Source organism: Bos grunniens, chromosome 3, assembly GCF_055505025.1.
Source record: "Bos grunniens cultivar Pamir isolate PY7600 chromosome 3, Bosgru_T2T1.0, whole genome shotgun sequence".
Taxonomy (NCBI): domain Eukaryota; kingdom Metazoa; phylum Chordata; class Mammalia; order Artiodactyla; family Bovidae; genus Bos; species Bos grunniens.
In genome coordinates this window covers 25,824,193-25,840,837 of record NC_141167.1, presented here as the reverse complement: position 1 = coordinate 25,840,837, position 16,645 = coordinate 25,824,193, and the positions used below count along the sequence as shown (strand labels likewise).

At 35.8% G+C, this 16,645-nt stretch overlaps 1 protein-coding gene across 3 annotated transcripts in view; it reads left to right on the top strand.

The window, feature by feature from the left end:
• Window positions 1–16,645, top strand: part of FAF1 (Fas associated factor 1) — a 497,001-nt gene that overhangs the window by 212,752 nt on the left and 267,604 nt on the right. For all 3 annotated transcript variants that reach the window (XM_086387547.1, XM_086387559.1, XM_086387570.1), the window contains exon 7: window positions 11,507–11,612. In XM_086387547.1, the coding sequence (XP_086243673.1) occupies window positions 11,507–11,612 (106 nt within the window). The remainder of the gene's footprint in view (window positions 1–11,506; window positions 11,613–16,645) is intronic.

The following is a 16,645-nucleotide window of genomic DNA, read 5'->3' as shown; positions in this document are numbered from 1 at the left end:
TCATCTTCCAAAGACCCTGCCTCCAAATATCATCACGTTGGGTGTTAGGTATTCAGAATGTGAATTTGAGGGGATACACAAACATTCATTCTGTAACAGCCTTGAATCCCAAGTCTAAATGTGGTGTTCTTCCTAGTCTAGTTGTTTAATCTTGATGGATTTATACTTTATAACAATGAGTGCTTCTCACAGAACTGTTTTTGTTTTATTAATAATAGAAAGGCTGTGGTTTAGCCTGACCAAATCTTCTGTCCACTGAAGATTTAAGAGGAAATTCTTGATTCAAGGAATTTCTGGAGAGGAAATCTTTAAAATTACTGTTAATATCCTTGATGCAAAACACCCTGCCTTCTACTGTTCCACCCTATGGGCCTGCTGCTCTTTGTCAGAAAGAAGCCATTCCTCTTCTTAATCAGGAATTAATGACAGGTATATAGTGACATGATAATCAAATGATTGTTTTGCTACCATAATTCAACCATAAGTTAACCTTGACAAATCACTGTGGCATATATATTAAAATATCCATATGCTTTCTGTATTAGTGAATCATTAAAGTACCCTCTCAATGTGAAATAAAGTCAAGACAGTAAAGGCTGTTATATATATTTTCTTAATGTTGTTTTATCCATACTTGACATATGGAAGCCAGTAATTTATGACTTGTTATGTTCACAGGTATAAAAATGTCTGTAACTTCAGATTTATTTATTGGGGCCTGTGTTAAGATTTGCTGAATGCTATTTTCTCCTTACCATCAACCCCAGCCCCCCCTCCCCCCACAAAAAAAGAAAAAAACTAGAAAGGAATATAAAATGTTTTAAACTAAGTCAGTGAATTAAAATAAACTTGTTATTCACTAGAAGGCAGATATTTTACAGACGACTTCACTGTTCCTGATAAATGCTCATAATTAAATTGGAATGGGATTTCCCCCCAGGTAGAGATGGACATTCTGCTAATGAAAGAGCACTGGAAGGGCAAGACTTGTGGACAAAAATGAAAGTAGAGAAGGGATGTTCTATTGAAACTACTTCTAGAATTTTATTGGTTTAGATACTAATGCTTAGTTATCATACTGAAAAATTTAAGGAGGTGGATATCTATTTATTCACCTGTCTGTCTGTCTTTTTATAGTTCCCTCTCTTAGAATGTACCTCCCTCCTTCTGTCCTTTCCCCCAACTTGAATAGTAAGAAACTGGCTGGAAAATTATGAGATGGTAAATGTGCACTTTGCCACTAACTGCTTTAAAGTATTAACATTCATTATGTTGTAGTCTTTGCAAATACCCACCAGCTTGAAGCTTGGGGACTGTATATGATATTTATTACATTTTAAATGTTAATTTCAGTTTGTATTTGAGGGTAGAGTAATGGTAAGTTTTAATAACTGTTGTCTGTTTGTAGAAACAACCATCTCCTTGTTGGTAAATACAGCTATTAAAACTGAAAGGAAAAGCACAATGGAGAATAATACATTAAAAACCAGTGAGGAGAGAATAGATTTCTATTTAAAACCACTTCTTGCATTGAGATAAAATTCAACTGCTTCTGATAATTTTCTACATTTGCTAACACTTTCCTTCTCCCTCTCATTGAAGAGAAAACATGCCATTAAGGGAAACAAAAAACTGTTTTGTGTTATTTCTCATCCACCTACTTTGGTTGGCAGTTACCCTTAGAGCTATTCTGAAGGTCAAAGTTGAAGTAGCATGGATGACTTTGCATTTTGAAGGTGAAAGAAGACTGCTTGAAGGTGGATTAACTGTGGCTAACTATCCTAGCATGAAAAGTGAACATGTTAGTCGCTCAGTCGTGTCTGACCCCTGGCGACCCCATGGACTGTAGCCCAACAGTCCATGGAATTCCTAAGTCCATGGAATTCTTCCAGCAAGAATACTGGAGTGAGTTGCCATTCTCTTCTTCAGGTTGGAAATAATAAAAAAAAATGTTTTCACAGGGAACATGAATGTGTGTATAAATACTAAACAAGATCTGTGCTAAAAAGAACCTATAAGCTTGTATAATGTTAGGTATAATATACACTTATATTTCATGCATCAAACATGGTTTTACCTGGAGATTATCATATGGGTAGCTCAGCTGGTAAAGTATCTGTCTGCAATATGGGAGACCCTGTTTCCATTCCTGGTTTGGGAAGATCCCTGAAGAAGGGATAGGCTACCATTCCAATATTCCCTGGGAGGGGAGGGAAAGACTGGGAGTTTAGAATTGACATGTGTTCTTGTTTAGTTGCTAAGTCATATCCAACTTTTTTGTAACCCCATGGACTGTAGCCCACCAGGCCCCTCTCTCAATGGGATTTCCCAAGCAAGAATACTGGAGCGAGTTGCCATGCCCTTGAGGAGCTCTTCCTGACCCAAGGATTGAACCTGCGCCTCTTGCGTTGCAGGCGGGTTCTTTACCACTGAGCCACCAGGAAAGCGATGACATGTACACACTGCTATATTTAAATAAATAGCTTGTATGGCACAGGGAATTCTACTCAATATTCTGTTACAATGTAAATGGGAAAATTTGGAAAAGAAGATGCATATATAACAGAATCACTTTGCTGTATACCTGAAACTAACACAACATTGCTGATCAACTACTCCAATATAAAATAAAAATTTATAAAAAAGTTTTACCATCTATGAATTACTACAGAAAAATAGAACTAAAACATGAAAAATAGCTGCCTCAAAAGCACCAAAGATCCTTGAGTCAATGTTTCACTGTCATTGTAAGATTTTAAATTGTGGGTACCTCTCAAAAGTATTATAGTTTTTAATAATAGGTCACCATAAATCTTATATGTAATAAAAATTCCGACTTGGCTTTCTAAAATTTAATATTCATAGTTTTATCAAGTAAAAGTTATTTTTCTTTTTTCTGAAGAGGAAACTGAAAATTTATAGAGTAGTTAAGTGTCTCAACTACAGGCCTTGTATATGGTGGCATAATAATAGTATTCAAAGAATGTGTTATTGTTGGGGTGGGGGACAACTCTCAGCAACTAGCAGGTAATGAACCAGGTATTCAAATCTGTCTCTGACTCCCAAACAGTTTGAAGCCATAAATATTTTTTCTTGCCAAACTTACCCTTCCCCAGGGCTACTAGAAAATTGTAGCACTAGACTAAATTGGTGTTCTTCTAATCTATTCTGGCAGTCAGTGCTCATCCTGGCAAACCTTTTTCCAAAGTTATTGCACAAGTTTGCAAATCAAGATCAAGAAACATATCTAAGGAGTTGCATAAAAGCAAGCACTAAGGGTATTAAGCATTTGTGTAGATTCATATGTAAAGATAAGAGGACCTGTGTATATAATAATCAAGAATTCTGGAATTTTGAATTCCTTAGCCTAGCGTTTGAAGCTCCCATAATGTTGGTCTTTAATGTTTTTCAAGTTTCCTCGTTCAGAAACCCTTCTTTACATCCTCTTACACTTCTTCCTCATTGCTTTCTACACCCTTCCCTGTATTCTCCAGTCGCTATCTCTGCTCAAACTAGTCTGTGTCTGAAATCACCTCCATTATCTACTTGATAAAATTGCCATCTATTCTTCTTCATAGTACTTCAAAGTACTTGTTCGCTTTTCCAAAATCCTCACGTTTTAACTCAGACTAGTCTGTCTTGAGGTCAGTGATTATGTCTTTGATTCCTATATTATTACAAATAAGAATCAAATAATTATAGAAAGACTGGAGGAGTTGTGAACTCCTAGCAGTCAGGGGTCTTATTCATTGTTACATCCTCAAAGCAGCCTAGCTATTTGGGAGATAGAATGCTGGTATACAAAGAACATAGAATCAAATATGGTTTTTAAACTATATGCAGAATTATTTCTTAAATATTTACAGGATTTCATTGAATCACTTTTTAGATGCTAATGCCAAGGGAAATACAGATGAATGATAAAATACTTACCCTCAAAAGGGTTGCAGTCTTGAATTCAGGCCTTATGAAACAAAGCAAACCTTACAAAACACATTATAAATCAGTATTAAATAAGGTATATGTGTAGTATATTAAAGCGTCTACCTACAATGTGGGAGACCTGGGTTCAATCCCTTGGTTGGGAAGATCTCCTGGAAAAGGAAATGGCAACCCACTCCAGTACTCTTGCCTGGAAAATCCCATGGATGGAGGAGCCTGGTAGGCTACAGTCCATGGGGTTGCAAAGAGTCGGACATGACTGAGCGACTCACTCACCTACTCACATGTGCAGTATTTGGGAAGAGAGGGATGTAAAGAAGGATGAAAACAATATGAATCGAGATCAAAGTGAGTTTGGGGTAAAGTTTTTGATGTGAGGGGAAGTCAGCCAAGCTCTAGAGCAAAAGCTGAATTCTAGAGAATACTTGTGAAATAGGTTTACCCATGCAAGACCTTGAAACCCCAAGTAGGCTTTCCAGTCTTGCCACTTCCGGCTCCAGATTCATTTGACATATGTATGTATATTGAGGGGCTTCCCTGGTGGCTCAGAGGATAAAGAATCCTGCAATGTGGGAGACCTAGGTTCAATCCCTGGCTTGGGAAGATCCCCTGGAGAAGAGACTGGCTATGCATTCCAGCATTGACCTAGCCTACTATTTGCGCCTCACCATAGTCCTCTCATATACCCTTTATGGTGGTTACACTGAGCTTTCCGCAATTTCCTGAGCATGATCACTTTTTCTGGCCTTAGTGCATGTAAAACTCAAGTATCGTTTGACATAATTGCTTATGCCCTCCTAATTGAAACAGTTATGTCTTTTGGCTACCTTGGTTTTTCTGTTATCTCATTGGCCATTTATCAATCTCCTTTTCATTTATTTCTCCCTGTTTGATTTCAAATTATTGGAATGCCACAGGGCTCCATCTTGGCCTTTCTTCTCTTTCTCTGGTTCCCTAGGTAATTTTTTTTGGAGGGGGGGCCTCAGTTTAGTTGCTCAGTTGTGTCCGACTCTTTGCGACCCCATGGATCGCAGCACGCCAGGACACGAAGCCTCCCTGTCCATCACCAACTCCCGGACTTCACTCAGACTCACGTCCATCGAGTCAGTGATGCCATCCAGCCATCTCATCCTCTGTCGTCCCCTTCTCCTCCTGCCCCCAATCCCTCCCAGCATCAGTCTTTTCCAATGAGTCAACTCTTCACATGAGGTGGCCAAAGTACTGGAGTTTCAGCTTTAGCATCATTCCTTCCAAAGAAATCCCAGGGCTGATCTCCTTCAGAAGGGACTGGTTGGATCTCCTTGCAGTCCAAGGGACTCTCAAGAGTCTTCTCCAAAACCACAGTTCAAAAGCGTCAATTCTTCGGCACTCAGCCTTCTTCACAGTCCAACTCTCACATCCATACATGACCACTGGAAAAACCATAGCCTTAACTAGACAGACTTTTGTTGGCGAAGTAATGTCTCTGCTTTTGAATATGCTATCTAGGTTGGTCATAACTTTCCTTCCAAGGAGTAAGCGTCTTTTAACTTCATGGCTGCAGTCACCATCTGCAGTGATTTTGGAGCCCAGAAAAATAAAGTCTGACACTGTTTCCACTGTTTCCCCATCTACTTCCCGTGAAGTGATGGGACTGGATGCCATGATCTTAGTTTTCTGAATATTGAGCTTTAAGCCAACTTTTTCACTCTCCTCTTTCACTTTCATCAAGAAGCTTTTTAGTTCCTCTTCACTTCTGCATATCTGAGGTTATTGATATTTCTCCCAGCAATCTTGATTCCAGCTTGTGCTTCTTCGAGTCCAGCATTTCTCATGATGTACTCTGCATAGAAGTTAAATAAGCAGGGTGACAATATACAGCCTTGACATACTCCTTTTCCTATTTGGAACCAGTCTGTTGTTCCATGTCCAGTTCTAACTGTTGCTTTCTGACTTGCATACAGATTTCTCACGAGGCAGGTCAGGTGGTCTGGTATTCCCATCTTTTTCAGAATTTCCCACAGTTTATTGTGATCCACACAGTCAAAGGCTTTGGCATAGTCAATAAAGCAGAAATAGATGTTTTTCTGAAACTCTCTTGCTTTTTCGATGATCCAGCGGATGTTGGCAATTTGATCTCTGGTTCCGCTGCCTTTCCTAAAACCAGCTTGAACATCAGGAAGTTCACGGTTCATGTATTGCTGAAGCCTGGCTTGGAGAATTTTGAGCATTACTTTACTAGCGTGTGAGATGAGTGCACTTATGCTGTAGTTTGAGCATTCTTAGGCATTGCCTTTCTTTGGGATTGGAATGAAAACTGACCTTTTCCAGTCCTGTGGCCACTGCTGAGTTTTCCAAGTTTGCTGGCATATTGAGTGCAGCACTTTCACAGCATCATCTTTCAGGATTTGAAGTAGCTCAACTGGAATTCCATCACCTCCAGTAGCTTTGTTCGTAGTGATGCTTTCTAAGGCCCACTTGACTTCACATTCCGGGATGTCTGGCTGTAGGTGAGTGATCACACCATTGTGATTATCTTGGTCATGAAGATCTTTTTTGTACAGTTCTTCTGTGTATTCTTGCCATCTCTTCTTAATATCTTCTGCTTCTGTTAGGTCCATACCATTTCTGTCCTTTATCGAGCCCATCTTTGCATGAAATGTTCCCTTGGTATCTCTGATTTTCTTGAAGAGATCTCTAGTCTTTCCCATTCTGTTGTTTTCCTCTATTTCTTTGCATTGATCACTGAAAAAGGCTTTCTTATCTCTTTTTGCTATTCTTTGGAACTCTGCATTCAGATGCTTATATCTTTCCTTTTCTCCTTTGCTTTTCGCTTCTCTTCTTTTCACAGCTATTTATAAGGCCTCCCCAGACAGCCATTTTGCTTTTTTGCATTTCTTTTCCATGGGGATGGTCTTGATCCCTGTCTCCTGTACAATGTCACTAACCTCATTCCATAGTTCATCAGGCACTCTATCTATCAGATCTAGGCCCTTAAATCTATTTCTCACTTCCACTGTATAATCATAAGGGAAATACTATCTATAGTAGTCCTGCCATCCATGGTGGGCCTGAAACTACAAAGAGTACAAAATTCTACATATACTGTGTTTTTCCTTATACAGGCACACACCCCAGAAATATTTTAAAGTCAATTCCAGACCACCGCGATAAGGCAAATATCATAATGAAATAAAAGTGAAAGTGTTAGTCACTCAGTTGTGTCTGACTCTTTGAGACCCCATGGACTCTAGCCCTCCAGGCTCCTCTGTCCATGAAATTCTCCAGGCAAGAATACCGGATTGGATTGCCATTTCCTTGTCCACAGGATCTTCTGACCCAGGGATTGAATCTGGGTCTCCCACATTGCAGGCAGATTCTGTACCATGTGAGCCACTAATGAAGCAAATCAAATGAATTTTTTGGTTTCCCTATGCATGTAAACTTATGTTTATGCCATACTGTAGTCTGTTAAGTGTATAATAGAGTTCTGTCTAAAAAAACAATGTATATACCTTAATTAAAAAAGAATGCTGTTGGAATGATGATGCCAGTAGTCTTGCTTAGTACAGGGTTTCCACAACCCTTCGATTTGTAAAAAAAACACATGGTAAAGCAAAATATAAAAATATAAAAAATAAAGCCAAGTGCAATATAATGAGGTATGCCTGTACCTATAATAAAGTTTATTAATTAGGCACAGTATTAAATTAGGTAAAAGATAAACATCAATAAATGTTGATAGACACATTATAACAATATATACTGTATTCAAAATTACAAGACTGTGGACTTTCTCTCAAAATATCTTATTGTGTAAATACAATGCCTTTTCTTAATTAAGCGCTTTCATGCACTGTAGCCATAACTTTTGGAAGTAGAGGTGAGACTGCGACCAGTACGATTTCTTTTTCCTTCATCACAATTTCATGGATAGAAGATTCATTCTTACTGTTGAGTTTAGCAAACTCAGTATACATTTTTATTTTTTTTAACTTTTACCTGTTCACATCAAGGAAGCACTTTATGGCTCCTCTTTGTCCTGTCCAAATTCCCACTATCACTATTCTTGTGCTTTGTGGCTATTATTAAGTAAAATTAGGATTGCTTGCATGTAAGCACTGTGATAGTTGACCTCATAAACAAGATAACTGCTGAATGACTTCTGGACATAGGGATGATTCATGACCCAAGTGGGATGGAGCAGGAAAGCATGAGATTTCATCATGCTAGTCAGAACAGCCTGCAATTTAAAACTTAAAAATTGTTTATTTTGGGAATTTTTCCATTTAATATTTTTGGACCTTGGTTAACTGCAGATAACTGGAATTGCAGAAATGGAAACTGAGGATAGGGGGATGCTGTTTTATGTGCTGTCAACTCTCCTGCTCTCAGTTCAGTTCAGTTCAGTCGCTCAGTTGTGTCCAATTCTTTGCAATCCCTTGGAATGGCCTCCCTGTCCATCACCAACTCCAGGAATTTACTCAGACTCATGCCCATTAAGTCCATGATGCCATCCAACCACCTCATCCTCTGTCGTCCCCTTCTCCTCCTGGCTTCAATCTTTCCCAGCATCAGGGTCTTTTCAAATGAGTCAGTTCTTCCCATCAGGTGGCCAAAGTATTGGAGTTTCAGCTTCAACATCAGTCCTTCCAATGAATATTCAGGACTGATCTCCTTTAGGATGGACTGGTTAGATCTCCTTGCAGTCCAAGGGACTTTGAAGAGTCTTCTCCAACACCACAGTTCAAAAGCATCAGTTCTTGGGCGTTCAGCTTTCTTTATAGTCCAACTCTCACATCCATACATGACCACTGGAAAAACCATAGCCTTGACTAAACGGACCTTTGTTTGCATAGTAATGTCTCTGCTTTGTAATATGCTGTCTAGGTTGGTCATAGCTTTCTTTCAAAGAGCAAGCGTCTTTTAATTTCGTGGCTGCAGTCACCATCTGCAGTGATTTTGGAGCCCCCAAAAATAGTCTGTCACTTTTTCCACTGTTTCCCCAACTACTTGCCATGAAGTGATGGGACCAGATGCCATGATCTTAGTTTTCTGAATGTTGAGTTTTAAGCCGACTTTTTCACTCTCCTCTTTCACTTTCATCAAGAGGCTCTTAAGTTCTTCTTCACTTTCTGCCGTAAGGGTAGTGTCATATGCATATCTGAGGTTATTGATATTTCTCCTGGCAGTCTTCATTCCTGCTCTAAGCTGGCTTATTTGACAGTCAGTTCTTATACACAACTGTACATCACTGTTTTTGGATCTGTAGTAGGTACCTGAAACTTTAATATATACAAAATTTCACTCTTAGTTTTTCCACCCAGCCTGTTCTTAACCTGATTCTTTGTTAAATGCAGTTCCATCTTTCCATTTGTTTAGATAGCCTTGGAGTTAACGTTTTTCTCTTATATTTCATTAGTAAGTTGTCTGGTTTCTTCCTTTCAAATACAGTTGAACCTAACAACTCTTCACTATCTGTGCCTCTACTACCCTCATTAGCATAAGCCACCATCATTTCTTGCTGAGACCAGCCGTGCCTTGACTCTTTCCACACTGTAGCCAGGGCAACCAGAATGATGATGTATAAATGTAAGTGTAAATCAGATCTTAACCATTTCCCAATGTAAAACTCTCCAATGGCTTTCCTTTGCAATTACTATAAATATCAAGTTCTTTACTGTGGTCTGTAAGGACCTACATGATCAGACTCCTGCTATCTCTTTCTTATACCAGCCTCAACTTAAATGTCACTTCCTCAGAGATGTCTTCCCCAGCTATTCTATTGAAAATAATTCCCTTCCCCCTGCCCCTCTGCTACTTTTTACAATCCTGTTTATTTTCTTCACAACACTTAGCATTTTCTAAAGTTACTTATTCATTTACTTGAGTATTGTTTCCTTTATTAGAATATAAGTTTTATGAAAGCAGGGACCATGGTTTTTTTTGTTCATATGCCTAGCTCTTAGAATGGTGTCATAAATGTAGGTAGGTGCTCAATAAATACATGTTGACTGAATGAATGAACATGCTGTGTTCTTCCATGTGTTATTTCATTGTCTAAGAAGTGCTACCCATCTCTCTTCCCCAAACCTAAAATTTCATCCCTTTTCATTAATAAACTCCAAGGTCCTTTACGTTTCTGTTTATATTTTTCTTCTCCTCTGAAGCTTTTCCTTAGCCCTTTCACCCTTTCACTAAGGCACAATTAAGCACTTCCTTCTCAGTTTTCATTGTACTTTTTTCAATTTCTCAGTTTTACTTATTACATTATACTACAGCTGTTTATGTATCTGTCTGCCCTCATTAGATTGTGAAGGTTTTCATGAACAGGAGCTGTATATTATTTGGGTTGGTTTCCTTAGCATCTGGAATAATGCAAGGCATAGTTAATATTGATAAATAAATGAATAAAAATCAGAATCTTGATTCCCATATAGTTTACCAGAAGATAACATTGCTCTTGTCTTGTGAATTTATAATTTATTCATTATTAAACAAATATTTATCTGAAGTGTGCCAGACATTACGCTTAAGTGGTAAGGCTACAGTGACAGAGCCGTGCCCAAAGAAACTGTATTGTTTTCTTTGACTTTGATTAATAATATTTCATGCTGTATATTGGTGTTTCCTAGATATTTTGAATATGTAATTAACCTGTGGACCCTATGGGAGACACCAAGATACAGATAACTGCCTAATTCTAATCTTACTTTGTACGTATATCTATCCCATAGTTACATATTGGCAAAGAAGGAGTGATGAAGGCCAGAATCGTATATTATTTTTTATTCCATAAGTATGGCATAATTACACTTGAGACTAGCAATACAGATTGTTCATATGTAATGGTGACATTTAAAAATTTTTATTGCTGTTAGTGCTTTTTAATATTATCATAAACAAATCGAACCATGGCTTATGTTTCTTAATTTATGTGGCTAAATGTATTTATTATTCGTGATTCTGGAACATTTCTTACTATTTGAAACTTTGGCACAGAGTTTAATGTTGCTCTGAATTCTCCAATTTCTAAATACTGGGTTTTTCTGAGTCCTAAGTGAAAGTGTGTTATTTTGAGGGAATTATGGTATAGCAGTTAAAGTTCTGTAGATTTCAATGGTTTCTCAATTTTTACTGAAGCTGTATTTCTGTTCCTATACAATACTCATGAGTATAGTTTCAAATTTCTGTTCTTCTAGAACTGCTATTTCACTTGGAAACCAGAGTCTTTGAGTGTACATTTTAGTAGCATATTTGGAATTTAATATAGTTGACAAATTTGCTTCTCTTGGTGAAAATACATAGGTAGGCAATAGCATATAACTTGTAGAAATTCTTATGTATGCAATATATTTATAATTGAAGTTTAAAAACACCTTGGTAGAGAAGGAGTTAACAAGTTAGCTCCCCTTGGTTGTTCTCAGCATGCTCTCTTGCCTTTAGGAGCTGAAAAGACGATAACATTGGGCCCGGACATGCCTGTGTGGAGGTTATGGTACTCCTGGGGTTTTTGCAGCTAACTGTAAAGCAAGCTAGAACTTGTTCATCTCAGAGTTCCTTATTTTTCTTTCAACCCTTTCAGTGCCCTGCAGGAGTCATTAAATCAAAACTTCATGCTGATCATCACCCACCGAGAAGTCCAGCGGGAGTACAACCTGAACTTCTCAGGAAGCAGTACCATTCAAGAGGTGAGTTATGTCTCACAGTTAAGGAATAAAGGTAGCTCATTATAGCTAATGTTGACCCTGTTAAAGCGGGCTTATCTGTTCTGGTTGGAAACTCTCTTTATGTTTCATTATTGGCTTCTTAATTTTAATTAACTGGAGCATCAATGATTACTGTAGATATATTACTTGACCTAGAAAGATAGATGTTGTAAATGAAAGCTCTTGATAATTCTTAATATAGTCAACTTTTAAAACCTTTCTTAAAAATAACCCATTGTTATATATTTCACAGTGTTATAGTAATTATTCAGAATACTAATTTGGAAATTATTGATAGCATGCATTTTCAGACATGCTTATGTTTTATTTGAACGGTTGCTCTCAAATGTATTATTTATAATGTGTATCCTGCCTGCTTCCAAAAGGAATTGAAGAGGCTTTTCTTAAGCAGCTGAATTCCAGCCGTGGGCAGTGTTCTAGAGATGCTGTAGGAACCCAGTCATTTCGCCCAGAGTATCTAATAAGAATCTATTTATAGTGTCAATATTTTCTTCAATGGAGCCAACCAGGGCCACTGTTTCAAAAAAGAACCTTCCCCAAGAGAGAAGAGGTAACTTCTTGTCTGTGGCCCCACCCACCTAAAAGCTAGTAATTTATCTTCTTGGATGGGGCGGGGCAGATATGTATAAGGCTATGATGAGACTTGTGTTTAGAAACAGTGAAATGATTATGTCACATTACCTCTTGTAAGATATAAAGACAGCAGTCATGTGTCTAATCATGTTTTTATTAATCATGTTTAATCTTGGATTATTTCATAAATTTTTTTGGACTACATTGCTTAAACTAATTATTAATGTCATATTGAAAGAACAAGTTTCCATCCTAATCATACTTCAGAAGTATATGAATTGTTTCTGAAATGGCTGGACAGTTAATGGTTTTCTTTTTTCATTTTATCAATAAATTTCAACTGCTGAGTTTGGCAATAAAGAACTCATTACATGAAGTTTATTTTCTCTGTTTATCACTTGAATAGTTTATTGACTAGTAACTAAGATTTAAAAAAATTTTTTTTGGCCCTTAATTTGAATTTTAGGTTTAAATTATTTGATTTTTTTCTAAGATTTTAAATATAGTGACTGCCATTTCATTTATAATCTCTAAAATGGATATTCTGTTCTCTGAATTTAAGATTTTAATTCCTTGAAGAATCATTGTTGTTTTTATGTTAAAAATAATGAAATAAAAATAATAACTCTGGCCCTATTGGAAAGTTATTCTTGGAACCTCATGATTATGAAATTTAAATTATATGAATAAAATTAAATAAGAAATCTAGTTTCATAATAAATAACCTCAATTTAATGAAGAAAAGCACAGATAATGAGAGATAAATTTCACTGTTATTGATTTACTTTTTTAAGTTGAAGACTAGTAGAATGCATGAAGGATAAATATAGACTGCTCTATTTTTCTTTTTGATTGAGATTTTTATAGCCAAAATTTTACCGTTTTTTGTATTTTTGTTTTAACATTCCCTGTTTTTATAGTTTGAGTGTGTTTCAACTTTCTCCCACAAGAGGGCAGAGAGGACTATTAAACTGATAGTCTAAAAATGCCATTCAGTGTTTTCAAATTAGCTTCTCTTATATTAACAAAAAGGAGCATAATGGCCAAGTTATTGTTTGATTTACAGATAATTGGCACATTGCAGGGAGGAGACTTAATTTCACCCTTTTAAATTAAACAGGGAGATTTAAAAAGACATAAAATATTCATTAATGTTCGGTGATTATAAAGTAGTGGCATATATTTATTTTGCCTTTATTACTGTTTCGATGGGAAAATACTGCAAATATTTCCGAAATCGAGTTGGCCATACTGACAAGTTGAAATGTTTAAGCAGCGTTAATGCAATCTGCTCACACCTGATATCCTATGCAGAATGATTCAAAATGACTACATCAATTATTAAAAGAAATATTTAAAATTCTGTAAATGTGCCATTGTACGCCACAGTTGGCTGAAACTGTTCTCTGTAGCCTGCTATTTAGATTATCAAATATATTTTAAGCTTCAAGGACTTGAAAACAGTAAATCTTTTTACATCATTTTCTAAATGAAAAATGTCTCAAAAGTATTTTTGCAGATGGGTGTTCTTAAATGTATTTCTTAACAAGAGTTTGGTTTTTTTTTTTTTCCTTTTCTCTCTCTCTCTCTTTTTTTTTTCCTTTTTTAAAAGTTGACCTAAAATAATATTTTGAAATACTAGTTGCCAGGAAAAAAATAAATATTTTCATTTCTAGTATCTGTGGGCAGACAGGTACACATAGGCTCTTTTATTCTGTACAGGTTAGAAAAGGAATGTGGATTATATTCTTTAGGCCTTGGGTCCTACTCTGTAGTCCTAACCCTAAGACCTTTCTTCTTCAACTTCTGGAATACCTGGAAGGGGATTCAGGAGGACAAAATGCTCTTATGCTACGCCTTGCAACCCACAGTGACACTTAAATACATGTATTTTTTTGTAGTAGCCTGATGGAAAGTCGCGTTGCAACACAACAAAAATATAATCTTGAAATGATTTTACAGTGTTACTTTATAAATGCTAGAAATTTTGCTATTACTGTGGAAGCTTAATGATATCATATATTCTAACTTGTAAATTAATTTTTGTCACCAGTTTCAGAAATCTCTTTTCAGTATTGTTTAAAAGGTTCAAGAAGAATTCTAAGCAACATATGAGATAAAAGAAGAAATTTTTTTAAACTTGATTTTATTTTTCACTTAGTAGTATATTATTTTTGTTTTAGATGGGAAAAATGTCATTTTGGGGGTATTTTGAAAGTCTTGTATTTTAAAAAGAAAACTCTTATAATATTTACACCCTAAAGGGAAAGTTCTTTTAAATGAAATAGGATCGAAAAAGGCACTATAATTTCAACTTTTAATTAACAAAATACATTTAAAAAAATACTGACTTGGAAAATAGAACTTAGATGCAGTTTGAATTTTAAATAACTCTTCACTGACCGTATGTTCATGCAAGTTAGTGGTGATAAACCGATAGTTGTACAAGTGTTTGTTCATTCTGGCTCTCTGGTCTCTTGCCTTACAATGCATGACTTATGTCCTTTGGGTGCTCTAGACTTTAATTTAAGCTAGTTAGATATTGAGGTTATTTTTTTAAGCTCTTTACAAATCCTTCCACTTACATTATCCTCCTACTTGAGGAAAAGGCAATATTAGTATAAAAAGGTCAAAATGGAGGGTTGCAAGTAGTCATAAGAATAAAAAATCCATTATCCTTTTCCATTATGACAAGATAGTTTATAAAAATTATCAAATAATGTAACGATAATTTCATGATATTTCTACTTTTGAGGTCCTCAATTAGCTGGCTGGCACACTGTAGTGACTTTCCTTGAAAATTTAAACAAGCTTACCTTAATTTAATGAATTTTCTACCCTGAGAATTTAGATTTTTTAAACAGTTAATTGTATAGATCTAAGTAATTCTGTCTTCAAATACTATTAAAGATCTGTGGTTACAAAAGCACTTGGGATTGGTTAAATTAAGGGGAAGAAAAGATTGATTTGCCTACTGCAAATCCTAATCCCAGGTGTGGTAAAGGATATAAAGTCCCTGAAATCAAGCCAACTTTTCTTGGAAAATAATTCTTTGTTGTCCATCTTGCTATTGCAGAAGCTCCTGTTAGACAAAATATCCACTTTGCTTTGTAGATGTCATACAAATTTAAGGAATATACACATGACCCAGAATAATAAGGATTAAAGAAACTAAGTAATTTTGGTTCTGAATCATGGAGTATTCCTTGTCTCATACAGCAGAAAGCATGATGAATAGCTATTGGAATTATTTAAATTGTTTTCTGAGTTTCCCTTTATCCTAAAATTCTCACTGTTCTTGTTAATGTTGATTTATTTCTTAATGGGAATTAAAGGGAAAAATTGACAACCTATAAAGATACATCTTGCATGAAATAGTAGAACATTTTATTACTAATACTAGTGATTGTTAAGTAGGAAGCTACAAATTTGAATTAGCAAGTAAGAAGTAAATTAAATAAATCATACTGCTCCTTGAAAATAATGTCGGCTAAATAACTGTGAACTCATGAGGCTAATTCTGATTCTGCAAATTGAAATTCCTGTTAGGGTTTTGTGTGCAGTTTTCTTTTCCTACTTTCTCAACTTGCTTGACTAACATATATTTCAAACTATTCTCTTTTAGTGCTAGAGGTTAGTACCAGTAATTAAATATGTAGTCTTTTACAGATTATACTAAGGAGCAATTTTCTAGTAGTTTATTGACTGTAACTTCTTAACTAACATGCCCTTTCTATATATGTTTTAGATATAGTTTGTTTATTTGTTGATTTGTTTGTTTTCCAGTATGGAGAGTGTAGGGGCTGCTGGCACAGAACTGAAGAGTAGGGAGATGAGAATGTTCATATGCAATAGGATAAATTAAATTGTGTGCTTATTTAATTAAAAGTTTAAGTGGTTTATTTTTATTGCAAGATAAATGACATATAAGCTCAATTAGAATGAACCCATTTTAATTAGCATGTATCATAGTCTGATTTTTTTTTAATTTGAAATCACAAATGATATCTAAGCAAGAATAAAAGATAATTTCTTAAGCAACTGGGCAGTGAATTCAAGCCTTTCTTCAGCTTTCAGTAAAGGAGATTATGAGTTTCTTTTAAATATGCATGTATGAGTTTCAAGTTGCACTTTATAACAGAGATGTGTTGAAGTTATGCTATTTCGAATGAACAAATCAGTAATGATCAGTTTATAAATATTGGGGTTTTCTGTGATGCTTAATAAATTATCTCCTTAGGAAATACATTTAATATTTACAATGCAGCCATTGGAACTGACAAGTCTTTCTCTCCCTCTGAAAGTATTTTAAAATAATCTCTATTGGGCTTTTTTTTTTTTTTTTAGCCCATGTAAGTATTTCTTCTCCTACATTTCAAGAAGATAGAAACAATGAAATTTTGTTAAAAAGTTGACAGTGG